This window comes from Cetorhinus maximus, chromosome 7 (genome assembly GCF_964194155.1).
Source record: "Cetorhinus maximus chromosome 7, sCetMax3.hap1.1, whole genome shotgun sequence".
Taxonomy (NCBI): domain Eukaryota; kingdom Metazoa; phylum Chordata; class Chondrichthyes; order Lamniformes; family Cetorhinidae; genus Cetorhinus; species Cetorhinus maximus.
Window position 1 is genome coordinate 41,222,063 of NC_135885.1, and position 19,554 is coordinate 41,241,616.

Below are 19,554 nucleotides of genomic sequence, written 5' to 3' on the forward strand. Positions count from 1 at the left end.
TCACATTGGGCAGAATGGTCTCCTTCTGTGCTGTATCAACCTATGTTAAAAGACTCAGCTAACCAAGGTGTGAAATTGTGAATGATACAAGTTGCACATGATCTGAAATTCTAACTTTAGTTGCAGATAATGCCCTTAATCAAACCACTTCCTACATACTGGATTACATTAACTCAATATTTTATAAATGCATTACTTTTAAGCATCTGCTAGTAATTGTGAATTTTCTATTTTTGAGACATTCATCTTGTCACTATTTGTGTAATTAATTTTTCCCAACAAATCTACTGCCTTAAAAGTTGTACCTATTTTTATTTCATATTATATAAATAATGCAAACTTTCAAAGTAATACATGGTAAATTCTTCAATTCGGGAAGTAATTTTCACATAAATGTGGATTTTTAGATTTTTCAATTAACAGTTACTTTCAAAAATAACATATAGGCTAGACTTGAATTCTGGTATTCTTTATTAAAATACTGCTGTACACACAAAAGTTTAAATCAGAGGTGGAAACATTTAACATAGAGGAGGGATCATAACAGACAAAACTGCCCAATTCTTTTGTGGTAGCTGGTTTAAGGATTTTTTTTTCTTCACAAATAAACAAAATAAGGCCAACGTGGAACATGCGCAGGATATGCTTACAAGGTTTTCTTACAAAAAAAAACTGTTACGTATAGAATATATAAAAACTATTTTTAATAATACATACGTGGATTGTTTTAAACAGCATTTGCCAACTGAAAACCCTGTATATAATTGAAAAGAATTTTCAAAGAATACATGATTTCAAAGTTGAAGTCACCATGTGATTTCAAGGGCTGGCACTGGATCATCAAAAGGTAGTACATTACTCAATGTATTTCAAGCCTTTCTAAACTATTTTGAAATGGCTGATGCATTTATTTAAGCACAGTTGCCCAAGATTTTAAGAAATCAATACCAACTTCAAAGCCCAACTGTAAATATTCTATAACTGCATGAACTGGGAACAGTTTAGAACATACGTCAATGGATAAACTTCATAGATCTAGACCTAAAATCTCATGGTGACTAGAGATATTAAATATGGTAACAAATGAGCAAAGAATGTACAATCTGATGTGCAAATGCTAACTTGGGCTGGATCATGAATACATTCAAATTAATATTGCAGGTATTTCGCTACCTCACTATAAAATCACATTAGAGGTAAGAACAGAGTAATCAGAATTTTTTTAAATTCAGGAATTGTTTTTTTTTTGCTTTTGATAATCCAGAGGCAGTGTGCTGGTTGAGTAAACATTAAAATTTAAGCCCTGTTTACCTCTGCCTGTTACCCAAATATTGGTCCATACTGAGACTATGAGGAGTCCAAACACCCTCAACCCTTAATACCCATAGATGATCCCCTTTCTGCAATTATTCACAAACAATGTGGAAACAAGAACCTTTTGAAGTGCACAGAATGATATAAATACAGTATTTCTCCTCATTATGTCAGAATACCATTTTTTTGTTTTTTTATAGTTTTATAAAAAAGAATGCATTTTTTTCCCAAAACATACAAAAAACAGCTGCTTCTCTGTCAAACAGATGAGCTATTGACACAACTTTACTTAGGACATTATCCTTGAAAGAACATAGCAGAGTTTCTTCAATTCCTTTACAACTAAAATCAGGGAAACATTGTGATTGTTTCTACAGCCTGTTCATAGGTCAATTTGCACAGGATGCATACAAATGTGTCATAATCACAAATATATGTAGTCCTTCCCCATTAATTTTAACTGCTGCTACCTAGTGAATCTTGTTGTGGTTGCCAAATAAGTTTACTGTTCAAACTTATTGCATGAATGGTGTTGCCAATACTGAAACAAATCCAATATGCAGAATTTTAAGTTTATAAAACTGGACAATGGGAAAGAACTTTCAATTGTAAAGGCTGTATTGCTTTCAGTTTCAGCATTTCTTCCACAAAGCAGCCAGTACTATAAAACATTTAATGCTGGGAAGAAAAGTCACATGTTATAGTCATTACACTAAATTCACTTTCTTTATATTCACTTCTACATTTTGGCCCAATGGATTTGGCAGTTGTATATGATTGTTTGGTTGAAAAAGTCTGCATTGCATTTTGATATGTTCCTCTTATTTCCCAAATGGTTCCGTTTCAATACTTGACAACATATTTAAAATTTAATTCTGCAAATGAAAGAGTTTCCCAAAAAAAGTGATATAGTTTCTGACCTCAAGAAACTGAAACATCACACTTTAGGTAGTTTCACATATCTGTAATTGGATGACTAATTGCAAAGCCAACTTTGGGGCAGCAGTATTTTAAAGGCACAGCAGCCCACAATCCTTCCAAAATTGCACAGGTTACTACTGTGAAACAACTGCTGCGTTTTTGTGCAAGTGTACTTGACAAAGTTCTTGTTGGTTTCCTTATCCAGTGTAAAGCACCCTATTAAAGCTGCTGTTCAAATAATAGAACTTTATACAAAATTAAATGATACATAACAAAACCTAATCCACTCCTGACATTTCAGGTATTGAACCCAATTTAAAAATTAGTCTCCTATAAAAAAAAGCTTGCATAAATGTAGAGGCATCTTACCTGTTCCAATTACTTACACTGGATTTGTTTTTAAAAAAGGCGCTGGTAACTGTATGAAGCAAAAAAGCTACTTTTTAATTTTGTTATGAAAGATGTGTAGCTGTGACAGTTCACAAAGATGCCATCAACACTGACACACAGGAGCTGTTTAGTTCCTAGAAGAATAGCGTCCATATAATATTCCACCTGATTTCCATAAAAATATGCTTTCTGTAGTTTGGTTTTCTAAGTGATAGCACATGGCAGTCGGTCTGAAGTCCAGCGTGACTTTGCCAGAAATATAACCATCGGAATTCAGTTCACCAAATAGCATATCCAATGGCATTTTCACCTAGTCCTTGCCACAGGATTGGGTGCAGTACAATCACTTCAACATCTTCCTTAGGGGCATATACTGTTACCCAGAAAGTAATTCTAAAGATAACAATTTTCCCTTATCAAAATTACATGTGGTAAATCCTTAAAGATCACAAGTCTTGAACTTAAAATTAGTGCATAAACATGTGAAAAAATAAAACTGGGATCATCATGCATCTGATGCCACTCCCCAATTTAAAAACAGTCTTCACAGACACAACCTCTGATGGCAGTTCTAGGCTCCTGTAATATGGACGTTTTTCCTTCAAGTAACAGTGTACCTGACCGAAGTGCAAGCAGCGCTGCTCATTTACATTTGTCTTTTAAATGTGAAATGAGGTGGCATTAATACAGTTGTAGTGCAATTAGCTCTTTATATTGTTCTTCGGCAAAGTTTTGCCTGAGCACAGCGAATACTACAACTGTCCATTAGAAGCTGCTAGGAGTTCTGAGAAAGCGCTTTCAAAACAACGCTTCAGATCAGCATATGTCACCACGAGAACACTCTTTTCGTCTCTTGAAACAAGACTTATTTTTTCTGGTACACCAGCGTCCAACTGCAAACAAACAAAAAGTTAACAACAAAGATTGATCAACTTTCAAACACTAAAAAGCACAAGAATAAAATACATGAAATTGTGTACTTAATGCAGAGTCAATTTGGAATTACTAAAGGAAATCAAAAGATTTTCTTGCAACTAAATGAATAAAATATTGTGGGTGAAATCGTCCCAGAAATGCACTAAGTGTGGAGCAGGTGTGCAAAACGTTTTACCCGCCGGCCACAATGGTGGGTTTTCACGCCATATCATTCCCTTCCCGCCTTATTATTTTATGCATCATGGGAAACATGCCGCTTCGCTGGCGGGCTTCCTCCGATTCCCCCATCACGCCATCACCTCACCGCTTCTTCATGCCAGGCGCCATATTTGAATTGCAGCCCCACGCACAGTTCTCAATTTTTGCAGCAAAGGACTGTTGCACACAACACATGGCCTCAAAGGGTGAGAAGACTGCAGCCCACTGCTTTTTTTGATGCATCCCTGGAATGCCTACTGGACGCCATGGAGGGCCGCTATGATGTCCTCTACTCCAGTTCTGGCTGCAGGAGGCCCATCAGTGTCACCATTCCAGCTTGGGAGGCAGTGGCAGGGGTGGTCGGTGCCAATGCTGCACAGAAGAGGTTCGCCATCCAGTGCAGAAAGGGGATGAATGATTTCATCTGTGCCGCCAGGGTAAGGCAACCATCTCATCACTCTAAACTCTCACTCTCACAAGCCCATCACACATTCACTGGCATCTCACTCACTGCTAGCTCATGAGACACCACCACGCAAACACACACACCTCCATCTGGCCTCATCTCCTCTGGAGACTGCCTCCTCAGCCCTCACCCTCTTGAGACCACTTGCACAGATCAACATGTGTCCCCACAACACACCCTAGGATATCCCCCTTCCCCAGTACAGCCCTCGCCCTGCAGCCTCTCCCCTTGCCTGAGGCCATTTCTCTCCCTTCCCCAAGCAAGCCTTCACCCTACAGCCATTGAAAAACCACCCCCACCTTACGCTGGTCTGGTAGGTACAGCTACCTGTGAGACCCCCAAAAGTGATGTGGTGTTGCCTGCGAATCCTGACGCTGATGACTGCAAGTGCTGTCTGAAGCAAGGTAGGCAAATAAACCTCAAGTGAAGTGCAGCTCGCTAGGTGCACATCGTTTATGTGCAGTTGTGAAGCACGTTGGTGTGCAACCACGCCAATGTGCCCAGATGATCCAGCTTGGGGGAATGATTCCACCAGGCAGGCACGATTATGAGATGCAAATGCATTAAGATTACATTCCTGATGGTGTGAAACACGGCCTGCCATTGATGGGCGCAGTGGACAATCACAAACTTATTTCACGATGGCGTGAAACTGATTTTTGGCCTTCTCGCCATGTTGTCCGCTCAGGCCCACCATGACGCCAGACACCAACGGGGGGAGGAAAATTCCGGCCTATGTCTACAATGTTCCCAAAATACCACGCTGGTACCTGCTATATTACCACTCTGCATATGATCTATTACCTTGTTTAAACAGGAGACTATGTGACTGAGGTCAATCCATGGAGTACCCGCTTCAGTCAACTGGTGGAAAAGATGATCTCTGAATAGCTTTAATAGGTATCTGTCGCCTGTCTCTGACCAGGTTGGATCCTTTTGGAACCTGGCAAAACAATTTGCGTAACATGAAAGCAGCAAATCTATTTAATGCCTAGACTTTACTTTTCCAAGCGCAGAATGGTACACATCAGTATATGATCGTTACTACAAGCTTAGTAAAAGAAACATTGTAGCAAGATGTGATGCTGAATTTTAAAGAGAAATACATTTCAGCTTCTTGAAACGGCAATCCAAAAGCAAATGGCAATAGTACTGTCATTAGTTTTATCGTCCAATATGTGTGCTGATTCATTGTAATCTAATTCAGGGACTTCAACTATATATACAATGATTAATTTTCACATCTTATGACTGACTTCAAGGCTTGGTGAAGGTAAAACACTAAAGTTATTTGTTCTTGGTCACAGCTGCAGGGTTGACATATTGTATAAAAGAATTAACTTCATCACTAAATGCTTTCACTTCTTTTTAAAGTACTCTGGAACTTTTTCATGAGGTGCGGGGGGTGGTTTGAATCATTTAACAGGTTGGTCTCACTTCAGCATTACCATGAAGATGATTTTGGAATCAATGCTTCAATCAACTATTTCATAATGTCTTTATTAAGGTAATATAAAAATATTATTACAGTTATGGGATTTATGGCCCAATTAACAGCTTCTCAAAATAATGGGATAAAAGCAAAATACTGCAGATGCTGGAAATCTGAAATAAAAACAGAAAATGCTGGAAAAACTCAGCAGGTCTGGCAGCATCTGTGGGTAGAGAAATAGAGTTAACGTTTTGAATCGGTTTGACTCTTCTTCAGAGCTAAAGAGTAGAAATGTGATGGATTTTATATTGTTTAAGAAGGTGTGAAGCAGGTGGAGCAAAATAGAAGGTCAGGTGTAGGTGGGAGCTAAAGGAGAAATTTGACAAAGATGTCATGGACACAGGACAAAAGGAGTGTTCATGGTAGAGTTAAAGACTAAAGAAGGTGCTGATAGTGGCATAAAGGTAAGATAGGATAGTAGATAGCAAGATAGCAGATAGCAAAATAATGGGTTTAATGAATCATTACAATATTTGTGAAAAGTCAAAACACTTTTATGGACTGAATGTGATCATTAAAAATATGCTTTTTGTTTGTTTGCTTTTGCACCATTTAAAGTAGTAAATGTACAATTATCGGAAAGATGGTACACCTGGTTCTATCACATCATGCAGAAATTAGCAATAGCTATAGAGCTGCTTGATTTCATTAATAATTGTCATAATGGTCTAGTATTGGGCATAAAGATGCAGATTGGATAAATATTTATAAAACAAGTGGTTAAACTAGTGTCAAATGGCACAAATTCTATTTCAGTTAAACTGAAAATCTTAGATAACTTACCGTCAGTATTGTTTACCTTATTCTTTGAATGGAGTTCAATCTCCACATCCAAATTAACACATTTATTCAATTGAGAGAACCATAAAACACTATTGTGTCAGTAGCCATGCATTCATGTCATTGCCCAATAGCTCTTGCTGCATATAAGGCCTCTTTCAGTGATTGTGTCTTCATTCTTTTGAAGGAGCCAGCAGCAGAGATTCAAGTAGATGCAACAAGGCAGGACAGAGATATGCAAATTACCTATCTTTGGTAAAGTCCTCTTCATTCTCCCACATACCTTCAGGTTGGACTCATCCAAATGAAGAAAAAAAAATCACTGAGGTAATGCCTTCTTCAGAGATATTATATTCTAACTAAGCAAGAAGCCTATTGCTTTCCCCCACAGACCTTCTTCCACTTCATTTCAGCGGATGCGGCCAGCAGCAAAAGTTTACAATTACAAAATGAAAGAAAAGTCAAAAAATGTTAACTTGACCCAACTGACCACACTTCTGCCTTTGAGACAGCGAAAAATAAAAACAGTAAAAGAACTCACATTTCACATTGTTAGCGTGTCACAAAATACTGTGCAGCCAATTAATCACTTTTTAAGCCATTGTTGGTTTGTAGGCAAATGCAGCAGCCTTTGCATGTAAGGCAAATTCCCACAAACAGAAATTATATAAATGGCCAGTTAGTCTGTGTAAAGGAATGTACGGTAGCCAGCATACCATAATAAATTTCTACTCTAATTCTAAAAAGTGGCATGGGATCTTATACATCAACAGAAAATTCGAAAGATGGAACCTTGAACAATGCAACACCTGCTCAGGACTACAACGAAATGTCAGCCTAGATTTGTGTTTTGAAGTCTGGTAAGTATCTACCATGGAGCCAAACTGAAACCCAAAATACAGATACCATAGGTTTGAAATTGGTAATGGACAGTTTTCAGGTGTTTTTTTTAAGGCATACCTGTACCGGGGGGGTGGGGGGGTCATGCCCGACAGAAATTGGGCTTCAGGGCCTATTGTAATAACAGTGCAAGTTGTTGGTGCTATCATCAGAGGCAGCTTGCACATTTGCTGAGTTACAGTTTAAGCCACTTTCACATTTTTTGTGGTGGCTTCTGTAGTTGAAGGTGCAAAAAGACTAAGTAGTGCTGAGCAAAGCAGTTCCTGTGTCTGCTCTGTTCCATGCTTATAATCACCAGGTTCAAATGGCTACCAATCACACCTGGAAGTCGCCTTCACCTATATTGGAAGTAACTCATATCACAAACACAGAACATTACAACATCCGACTAGTCTTTGTTGCCCTGTTTTATGTTTGTAAAACAGGTGCATTGAGGACCAATTTCCCCCCATGTTGGTTCATGCTGCAATCCAGGCTCTGAATACACAACCACTGTTAACCCTTCAGTGCTGCAGGAGAATTGCATTAAATGGATGAGACATTAGACAGAGGATCCAGCCGCCTGCTCAGGTAGACAATAAAAATCAAGTAGAACTATTCTGAGACAACCAGAAGTTTGCCGGGTGTTTCTCTCGTAGTCAACACGACCAAAACGGATTTATTGGTCACTTTCTCAGGCTGTTTGTAGGACCTTGCTGTATGCCTGTATAACAGCGGCAACACTTTAAAAGTAACTAATTGGCTGTGATGCACATTGGGACATCCTGAGCAAGGTGTTGCAGAAATGCAAACTTTTTCATTTTCTTTACACTGGTAGCTAATTAGTTACTTTATTGGGTATTTTTGTTTTTAGCGTTATCTGACCTCACTGCTCAAAAGAATAATGTTTTAGTTAATTGGGAGGGAAAGGACAAATCCTACATGTAGCATTTGTCAACTATTAAAAACTAAACAACTGGATAAACCTGCATTTATCCAGTATCTCATATCTTTCCAGATGTCCCAAGATACTTCAAACAATTCAATGAATTATTTTTCTAAAATACAGTAAGTCATATAAGAAAATGCAGCAATCAAATTGGATACAGCTCTACACACCATTCCATCTACCAAAAGCTAGTTGGCAACAGGAGCTACCTAAAATTATACATCAAATAAAGTGTTGTAGTTTTGGATAAACCTTTGATTTCACTGGTGCAGTATACTAGAACTTGAAAGACATCCATGCAGAGAAATTGGTACTCACTCTTCAGAGAAATATTAGAAAAAAGTCATGCATGCAGGATTCCAAGACACTAATAGAGTTATAGTTTCAACTGAAGTTTGATAACTTCACCAAACAAAATAAAATTGGTAGTACAGAACTTGAGTATTGCTAGAAAAAAACAGACATGCTGTCGAAGATTTCCGTATTGCACTCATCAGGACAAATGCAAGAATGCAAAATTATTTCAAAAGGAGCAACAATTTATACTGCATGAGAAAGGGTTGCTGATGGGTTGGCAAGTCGATTCTGATTAGTCGAGGCGTTGTGTGGAGAATGTACCAGGGAGCTATTGTCTCCCACACTTCTGTTTAATTCAGAAAAGGCACAACATCTGGACATGTTACTTTTTTTGAAGAGGAATAGTTGACAAATGCTACATATAAAATTTGTCCTTCCCTTCCCAATTTAAAACTGTTCTTCCCCTCCCGTGTAGAAATATATGCAGCTTCTAACCAGTGTAAGCCACATTGTGAGTCCGACTGATAATCTTAAATTGGTTGTTAGCATAATTCTTAGCACACTCAAGATTTCTGAACATGTGCTGTCCAATCGTGGAAACACATCCAACATTAGATATTACATTCTGAGTTTTGCTAGCATGGGCTGGTTGAGTATGATCAGTGCTCTGCCTATTGTGAACGGCTGAAGGGATGTGCTGTTTGATACGATCTGAGGTCCCAGGAATGCATCAGCTCTCTGCTGTATGCTCCATAACGTCTAGGCTAATCAGAGTCAACTAATCAGCACCCTTTTCTCATGTAATATAAATAGATGCTCCTTTTTGAAATTTGGCATGCTTGTCCTGATGAGCGCAAGGCAAGGCTTTGACAGCATGTCTCTTTTTTCAGCAATACAAAATAAAATGTTATGGTTCTACTGCCAAAACCTGAAGATACAACGCAACATGGTGTAACACAGATAGAATGCGGCTTCCAGTGCAAAATTTTAAAGCCACCAGATGACATAGATCAAAAAGATATACAAAGGTTTTGAGGAATACAAATCTGCATTTATAGTGTTTAAATGTAGAAAAATGTCACAAACCACTTCACAGAGGCACAAAAAAATACAGGTGCTGAGCCTACGGAGGTGATATAAGTAGGGAAATTAAAAGCGTGATCAAAAGGATAGGTTTTAATGAGTGCCTTAAAGAGGGCAGAGTTGTGCAGGGAAGGATTCTAGGATGTGAGCATAGGTGGCTGAAGACATAAGTCAAAAAAGGTTTTGGGAGGGGATTACAGAAATAGTAGCGGTTGCGTTAGGATTTCAGCAGAAGATTGCCTGACCTAAGGGTGGAGGCAATTGAGAAGGAAGTAGGTGACCTTTGTGATATAAAAACAAAAAGTGTTGGAAATAATCAGCAGGTCGGGCAGCATCTGTGGAGAGAAACACAGTTAATGTTTCAGGTCACGATGTCCTTTCATCTGTAACTGACCTTTGTGAGAGATAGTTTATGGGCTCAAAATCTCAGCTTGAAAAGGGCATTGGCTGCTAACAGTCTGCCTCAAACCCGAGACAGTGAATAAGAGGAGAATGCAATTGGTGCTAAGTTATATTGTGGGCTGAAACAATGTCAAGTTGTCCAATCTCAGGCTATCTATATTTGTAGCCCGCATCAACATCTCAAGTGGTTATTGTCATGCTTTTGTGCAAATAAATTTTAAATATCATTTAGATTCATCTCTACTTTGGTCAGCTTTGAAAGAAAATGCTTATCCTTCAAAGGAATTCTGAGTTGAAAATGTAGCACATTACATTTGTTAGCAGTTCAGTTTGTCCATGGTGCTGAATTAAACTGTGTAAAGGGTACTTAGGTAACTCTTACAAAGACTGCTTTGTTCTTGCTGAGAAATATGATTACCCATTAATTTGAGAAGTATTTTCAATAGGTGGAAGGGTGAGCTGTAGGGGGGACACAGAGAGGCTGCTGCAAAGGGATAGAGACAGGTTATGTGATTGGGCAACAAGATAACAGATGATTTATGACAAAGAGCATAGCTGAGGTATTAACTGAATATTTTGCATCAGTCTTTATCAAGGAAAAAGATGCTACCCAGGCCATGGTGAAAGATGAGGTAGTTCAGGCACTAGAAGGGTTTAAAATTGAAAGGTGGTGGTGTTGGATAGGCTATCTGCACTTAAAGTTGATAAGGCACCAAGACCAGATGAGGTGCATTCAAGGAAACGGAGGAAAGTTGCGGAGGTACTAGCCATAATTTTTCAGTGTTCCTTAGACTCAGCGGTGGTGCCAGAGGGCTGGAGAATTGTCAATCTTACATCCTTCTTCAAAAAAGGGCGTAAAGATAAGTCCAGCAACTGCAGACCAGTCAATTTAACTTCGGTGGTGGGCACATTTCTAGAAACAATAATTTGGGGTAAAATTAATAGTCATATGGGCAAATGCAGGTTAATTAAGGAAAGCCAGCATGGATTTTGTAAGGGAAAATTGTATTCAACTAACTTGGAGTTCTCTGAAGAGATAATAGAGAGCATTGATGAGGTCAATGTTGTTGATGTGGTATACATGGACTTCCAAAAGGCGTTAGATAGAGCGCCACACAACAGACTTGCAAGCAAAGTTATAGCTCATGGAATAAAAGGGACAGTAGCAACATGGATACAAAATTGGCTGAGTGACAGAAAACAGAGTAGTGGTTCATGGGTGTTAAATGGACTGGAGGAAGGCTTGTAATGGAGTTCCCCGGGGGTCAGTATTGGGACCCATGTTTATCCTGATATATATTAATGTCCTAGACTTTGGTGTACAAGGCATAATTTCAAAGTTTGCAGATGATATGAAACTTGTGAACTGAGAGGATGATAGTGTAGAACTTCAAAGGGCATAGACAAGTTGGTGGAATGGGTGGATAGGTGGCAGATGAAATTGAATGCAGAGAAATGTGAAGTGATTCATTTTGCTACGAAGAGCACGGAGAGACAATATAAATTAAGTGTACAATTCTAAAGGTGGTGCAGAAGCAGAGGGGCCTGGACATATATGTGCATAAGTCATTGAAGGTTGCAGGACCGGTTGAGAGAGTGGCTAATAAAGCATTTGCAGCCGAGGCTTTATTAATAGGCGCATAGAATTCAAGAGCAAGGAGATTATGTTGAATAAAAGCAAAATATTGTGAATGCTGGAAATCTAAAACAAAAACAGAAAATGCTGGAAAAACTCAGGTCTGACAGCATCCGTGGAATGGGAAACAGAGTTGTCGTTTCGCGTCTGTATGACTCTTTGTTTTTGAGGTTGTGTTGAACTTGTGTAAGGTGTTAGTTCGGCCTCAGCTAGAGTACTGTGTCCAGTTCTATGTGCCATACTTTAGGAAAGATGTGAAGGTATTATAGAAAGTGCAGAAAAGATAGTCCCAGGGGTGATGAACTTCAGTTATGAAAATAGATATGGAGAAGCAGAGTCTGTTTTCCCTGGAGAAAAGAAGGATAAGGGGAGATTTGATAGAGGTATTCAAAACCATGAGGGATCTAGACAGAGTAGATAGGGCAAAATTGTTCCCACTTGTGAAAAGATCGAGAACTTGGAGGAACAGATTTAAGGTAATTGGCAAAAGCGATATGACAAAAAACTTTTTTACGGGGTAAGTGGTTAAAGTTTGGAACGCAATGCCCGAGAGTGTGGTAGAAGTAGGTTCAATCGAAGCATTCAAAGGAGAATTCGAATGTTATCTGAAAAGGAAGAATGTGTGGTGTTATGGGGATAAAGCGGGAGAATTGCTCATTTGGAGAGCAGGTGTAGACACGATGGGTCGAATGGCCTCCTACTGCGCTGTAACAATTCTGTGATTTTGATTCTGTGATGGAGTATAACATGGGAAAGTGTGATGTTATTCACTATGGTTGCAAGAATCAAAAAGCAGAATATTTTTTAAAGGTGTGAAATTTGTAAATGTTGATGTTGAGAGAGACTTGGGTGTGCTCGTAAAAGGGATGCAAAAAGTTAGCATGCAGATACAGCAAGCAATTACAAAGGCAAATGGCATGTTGGCCTTTGTTGCAAGGGGATTGGAGTATAAGCATAAAGAAGTCTTGCTACAATTGCATAGGGCTTTGATGGGACCACATCTGAAATACTGTGTGAACTTTTAGGTCTCCATATTTAAAGAAGGATATACTTGCAATGGAGTTGGGACAGCGAAGGTTCACTACATTGGTCCCTGGGATGAGGAGGTTGTCCTATGATGAGGGGCTGAGTAAACTGGGTCTATATTCTATAGTGTTTAGGAGAATGAGGGGCAATCTCACTGAAACAAACAAGATTCTGAAGTGACTTGATATGATAGATGCTGAAAGACTGTTTCCGCTGGTTGGGGAATCTAAAACACGGGGGCATGGTCTCAGGATAAGGGGCCAATCATTTAAGACTGAGATGAGGATAAATTTCTTCACTCAAAGCGTTGTGAATATTTGGAATTTTTGTGGATGCTCCATCGTTGAACACATTTAAGGCTGAGATTTTTGGTCTCTCAGGGAATAAAGAAATATAGAAATTGGCAGGAAAGTGGAGTTGAAGTCCAAGATCAGTCATGATCACACTGAATTGCAGAGCAGGCTTGATGGGCCCCATGGTCTATTCCTGCTCCTATTTCTTGTGTATTTGATCATAAATTCTAGAAGAAAAATTCAAAGGGACCTATTTGGCTGCTTTGCTTTGATTAAACTTTCCAACCATATCTTGCCTCTACTACTTTCTTCTGTAAATAATTGCATTTCAGAATAAACCTGTTTAATAGTTTGGCTTATTAAAAAGGTGTATTCTGAAATGACCAGACAATGAAATCCGATGTACAATTAGGCAACAGCAGTTAGCATAGTTTATCCTGCATCACATTATAGCTCTTATTCTATACACAGAAGACTAAGTTTCACACAAATACACAGAAATCACAGCATGGATTCAGGATTCTGTGCCAATGTTTACTTTCCACACAACTCCAGACAAACAGTTCTAAACATATTTCCCTTTCCTATCAGCCATCTGTCCAATCTACTCTTGAATGCTGACCTAGTTTCTGCCTACACCACTAACTTTGGAAGAAAAATCCATCACCTTACAATTCAGTGCAAATACATTTTTCTTGATTTCTGATCTAATCTCCTATCTATGGCCTCTCATTCTAGTCCCCTGAACCACTGGCAGCTATCTACCCTGTCCCATCTTTTTACAATTTTAAACAGTCTTATAAATTGCTCTAATGAAAAATACAATTTTTGAAGTTTTATTACCCAGTCTTATTACCCAGAGATTTTGCCTTAATATCCTCTGAACCTGTACCAAGACTATCTATCCACTTCCATTCAGAATAAAGTTACTGCTGTTATTTTTACTTACTGACATTGTATCCCAAACAACCAGTTTTTAGCCCATTCTTCCATCTTATCAATATCCCTTTGCAGCTTCCTCAGGTAGTCTAAAGGACAAATTATACCAGACATTTTGGTATCTTCTTCAAATTTCAAGATCATTCCCTCGAAGCCTATATCCAAATCACTGATATATATAGTGATTGGTGTGGCCTCCCAAAACTGAGCCCTGTGGGACATCACTATCCTCTTCCACCCATTATGAAAAAGTGGCCCTTGACTTCTACTGTTTTCTCTCTTCTAATCAATTTTATTCCAGCTTTCTACCCTCTCCTAATTCCACATCATTTTATCTTCCCTAATAATGTTTGTATAGTATTTTGTCAATTGCTTTCTTAAAGTTTATGTTCATTTATCTGTTGTAGTTGGACCTGCAACACCTCAATTTTAATTATTGTTTTCAAATCCTTCACCCTCTCTCATCTTCTCTACTTCTCAACCTTCCAATATATCATAATTCCTCAACTCTGCCCCTTGAACATTCCCAATTTTAATTGCTCCATCAGTGGTGGCCTGCCTTCAGTTATTGAGGCATCCTCTGGATGCCTTTATTAAAGACGTTATATAAAGCTTAGAACATAAGAAATAGGAACAGGAGTAAGCAGGAGGTGGTCATTTAGCTCTATGACTTTGCTCCACCATTCAAGACTGTAGCTAATCTTCTGCCTTTATCTTCATTTTCTCAGACTGTCCTCTACCTCCTTCCCAAGAGCAACAAGCAGACTGCCCTGGTAGACCCATCATTTCAGCTTGTTCTTGTCCAAGAGAACTTGAAATTCTCTTCAGGATTTCTTCTTTCTCCCGTATCCAGATTCTTCCAAAGCCCTTTGCCAATTTAACAGTTTACAGTTTCCTGGCATTAACTGTCTCCTAGTCACCTCTACATCTCCAATCCCCAACAGGATGGCCTGAGGGCCCTCCGCATCTTCACTGAACAGCTCTGGCCTTCCTTCCTTCCTAAGTGGGGATGTTCGCTGATGATTGCACAATGTTCAGCACCATCCGTGACTCCTCAGATACCGAAGCAGTCCATGTCCAAATGCAACAAGACCTGGACAATATCCAGGCTTGGGCTGACAAGTTGCAAGTAACATTCATGCCACGCACGTGCCAGGCAATGACCATCTCCAACAAGAGAGAATCTAACCATCGCCCCTTGACATTCAATGGCATTACCATCGCTGAATCCCCCACTATCAACATCCTGGGGGGGCGGTTACCATTGACCAGAAACTGAACTGGACTCGTCATACAAATACTGTGGCAGGTCAGAAGCTAGGAATCCTGCGGCAAGTAACTCACCTCCTGACTCCCCAAAACCTGTCCACCATTTACAAGGCACAAGTCAGGAGTGTGATGGAATATTCCCCACTTGCCTGGATGAGTGCATCTCCAACAACACTCAAGAAGCTTGACACCATCCACGACAAAGCAGCCTGCTTGATTGGCACCCCTTCTGCAAACATTCACGCGCTCCACCAACGACAAACTGTGACAGCAGTGTGTACCATCTACAAGTCAAACCCAGCACCGCTACCATCTAGAAGGACAAGGGCAGCAGATACATGGGAACACCGCCACTTGGAAGTTCCCCTCCAAACCACTTACCATCCTGACTTGGAAATATATCGCTGTTCCTTCATTGTCACTGGCTCAAAATTCTGTATCTCCCTCCATAACAGCACTGTGGGTGTACCTACACCACATGGACTGCAGTGGTTCAAGGCGGCAGCTCATCACCACCTTCTTGGGGGCAATTAGGGATGGGCAATAAACGCTGGCCTAGCCAGCGATGCCCACATCCACATCTTGATCCATCCCAGTTCTTGTAAGGGCACCACTCCTTTCTCCCAGTTTTCTGTCTCTATCAGGTCTGTTCTGATGATGTGACATTCCACAACTGTGCTTCAGATATGCCCTTTTCCCCTCAACCAAGAAGTACCCTCCACTGTGGTTGACAGGGCCCTTGACCACATTCGTCATATTTCCCACACTTCTGCCTCATACCTTTTCTCTCTCTCGGAAGCAAAACAGGATCCCCCTTGTCGTCACCTTCCACTCCACCAGCCACCACATTCAACATATCATCCTCCATCATTCTGCTACCCTAAGGACAATGCCAACACCAAACACATCTTTCCCTGCTCTTTCAGCATTTTGAAGAAACCTCTGCAACACATTTGTACACTCTACCATTTGCTTTGCTTCCCGCGGTACCTTCCTATGAAAGCGCAGAAGATGCAACATCTGTCCTTTCACTTCCACCCTCCCCACTGTGCCAGGCCCCAAAAGTTGAGGTCATTCTGCCCAAGTGCAACAGAGATATACTTGTACTTCTTTCAATTTAATATGCAGTATTTGCTGCACATTATGTGGGCTTTTCTACATCGGTGAGATCAATTGCAGATTGGGTGATTGCTTTGCTAAACACCTATGCTCAATCTACAAGCATGACTAAGACATTTGTCATTTTAATTCTCTGCCCACTTCCACTGACCGCTCTGTCCTCAGCCTCCCTCACTCATCTAATTAAGGTCAATGGAAGCTCAAGAAACAGCACCTCATCTCTCCATTAGTTGCTTTATATCATTGAGGACCCTTCACTGATTTCAACAGTTTCAGATCATAATCTGCTTCCATTTTTTCAGGAAGCCTGTGCTGGTAATGTTTCTGCTGTTGCCATTTACAGCTCTTTTAAAATCACCTTTTTCTTTCTTTACTTGTACTATTACCACTCCCCTTTGGCTTTGGACCATTTAAAAAAAATTTAATCATGGCTGCTTTCCACACTATTTGAGCCTTTTGATCTTTCTTCCCCCCTCTGCCCACCCAGTTCTCAATCTTTCTACTTGCATAGAAATGGTCACATTTCCAACTTCTTCCAGTTCTGAGGAGAGACTACTGACCTGAAAAATTAACTGCTTCTCTCTCCATGGAAGCTGCCTGACCTGCTGAGTATTTTCAGCATTTTCTGTTTTCCACATACCATGTTTGTTACCACCTCAAAAAATTCAGTGAGGCTTTTCAAGCACAATCGCTCTTTTGACATCTATGCTGGCTGCTTCTATCCATTTTTGCTTTGTTCAAATAATAGATAATTTCATTCTTAATGATTCTTAAAATTTTCCATACCACAGGTTTTAAGCTAACTGGCTTGCAAATACCCAAATTAGTCATGCCTCCCTTTTATAAATGGGTAACACATATATCACATTCCAATCCTCCAGTTCACATATACACTCAACACACCCGTGAAATATAATTTATTGGACATCAGCAAATTCTTTCCACATCTCCCTCCATATTCTAGCAAGTATATCCATGGGTCCTGCCACTTAGTTTTCCTTTATCCTAACTAACATATCCAAAATGCCTTAGTCATCATAATATTGCTCATTCCGCTCTCAACCACTAAAGGATTCACTTTTTCTTTTTTCTGGCAGAAACCGGTTTAGGAGGTTCACGGGGAGCCTGTACTCTGATTCACACATAAATGGTCAACCTCAGTGTTTCCTGCATTAAAATAAAGCTACTATTTAAGAATTTCCCAAATTGTTGTTATGCTTAATAAATCAAATCACCTTAAATACTGACTCCCTCCACCACTGGCACACAGTGCCAGCTGTGTGCGCCATCTATAACATACACTGCAGCAACTTGCCAAGGCTCCTTCAACGGCACCTTCCAAAACCTTGACTTGTATCACTAAAAAGGACAAGTGAAGCAGGCACATGGGAACACCACCAACAATTTCCCCATTAAGTCAATCACCATCCCTAATTAGAATGATATCGTACCTTCATTGTCACCGTGGAACTTCCTCCCTAACAGCATTGTGATGTACCTACATCACATGGGCTGCAGTGGTTCAAGAAGGCAGCTCACCATCAGTTTTTCAAAGGCAATGATTGACAGCCAGTAAATTTTGGCCTCATCAGCAATGACCACATCCCAAAAACAAATAAACTATAAGGTTCTGATAGAAACTGGTTACAAGAAATGGCTCAAAGTTTTGAAGGCTTAAATACCATTACTGCATGATAAACCATAAGACCGTAAGACATAGGAGCAGAAATTAGGCCATTTGGCCCATCGAGTCTGCTCCGCCATTCAATCATGGCTGATAAGTTTCTCAACCCCATTCTCCCGCCTTCTCCCCGTAACCTTTGATCCCCTTACCAATCAAGAACCTATCTATCTCGGTCTTAAATACACTCAATGGCCTGGCCTCCACAGCCTTCTGTGGCAATGAATTCCATAGATTCACCACTCTCTGGCTGAAGAAGTTTCTCCTCATCTCTGTTCTAAAAGGTCTTCCCTTTACTCTGAGGCTGTGCCCTCGGGTCCTAGTCTCTCCTACTAATGGAAACATCTTCCCCACGTCCACTCTATCCAGGCCTTTCAGTATTCTGTAAGTTTCAATCAGATCCCCCCTCATCCTAAACACCATTGAGTATAGACCCAGAGTCCTCAAACATTCCTTATATGTTAAGCCTTTCATTCCTGGGATCATTCTCGTGAACCTCCTCTGGACCCTCTCCAGGGCCAGAACATCCTTCCTGAGATATGGGAACCAAAATTGCTCACAATATTCTAAATGTGGTCTGACCAGAGCCTTATAAAGCCTCAGCAGCACATCCCTGCTTTTATATTCTAGTCCTCTCGAAATAAATGCCAACATTGCACTTGCCTTCCTAACTACCGACTCAACCTGCAAGTTAACCTTAAGAGAATTCTGGTCTAGGACTCCCAAGTCCCTTTGCACTCCAGATTTCTGAATTCTCTCCCCATATAGAGAACTATAATTGTCTACATTCATTTTCTTCAAAAAAATATGGCCAAGCAACAATATGAATTTACATACCACCTTCAATGGAGCAAATGTCCCAAGGAGTCTTAGCCAACAACATTTAATAATAAGCCACATTAGGAGATATTGGGGAAGATTGTCAAAAGTTTAGTCAAAATAGCAGCTTTGAAAGAGCTTCTTAAAGGAGGAGAGAGGATAGAGAGGCAGAGAGGTTTAGGAAGGGAATTCCAGAACTTACAGCCTTTGCAGCTAAAGGCACAGCCTCCAAGAGTGCAGTGATTAAAATCAGGGATGGTCAAAAGGCCAGAACTAGAGGTGTGCAGATATCTTGAAAGATTATAGGGCTTAAGAATGTTAAAGCTAGGGAGGGGTGAGGCCATGGAAGGATTGAAAACAAGGATGAGAATTGTCAAGTTGAGGCGAAATTGGACCGGGAGTCAATGTGAGTCAGCAAGTACAGGTGTGGCAGGTAAGCAGGACTTGCGTGAGTTGCGATGCAGGCAGCAAAGTCTTGGATGAGCTGAATTTTATGGAAAACTGGAAGGCTGGCCTAGAGAGTATTGTCAAGCCTAGAAGTAACAAAGACATGGATGAGGGCTTCAACAGCTGATGAGCTGAGGCGATGTTATGGAGGTCGAAGTAGGCAGTCCTGGTAATGGAACAAATATGATTATATTCTAATATTCAGTACTAAAATAAAC

General features: G+C 40.1%; 1 protein-coding gene across 2 annotated transcripts in view; it reads right to left on the minus strand.

The window, feature by feature from the left end:
* Positions 1-453: 453 nt before the first annotated feature.
* Positions 454-19,554, minus strand: part of pan3 (poly(A) specific ribonuclease subunit PAN3) — a 201,037-nt gene continuing 181,936 nt past the window's right edge. For both annotated transcript variants that reach the window (XM_078545380.1, XM_078545378.1), the window contains 2 exons: positions 5,030-5,168; positions 454-3,518 (listed from right to left, as the gene is read on the minus strand). In XM_078545380.1, the coding sequence (XP_078401506.1) occupies positions 3,378-3,518; positions 5,030-5,168 (280 nt within the window). In that variant the 3' untranslated portion in view covers positions 454-3,377. The remainder of the gene's footprint in view (positions 3,519-5,029; positions 5,169-19,554) is intronic.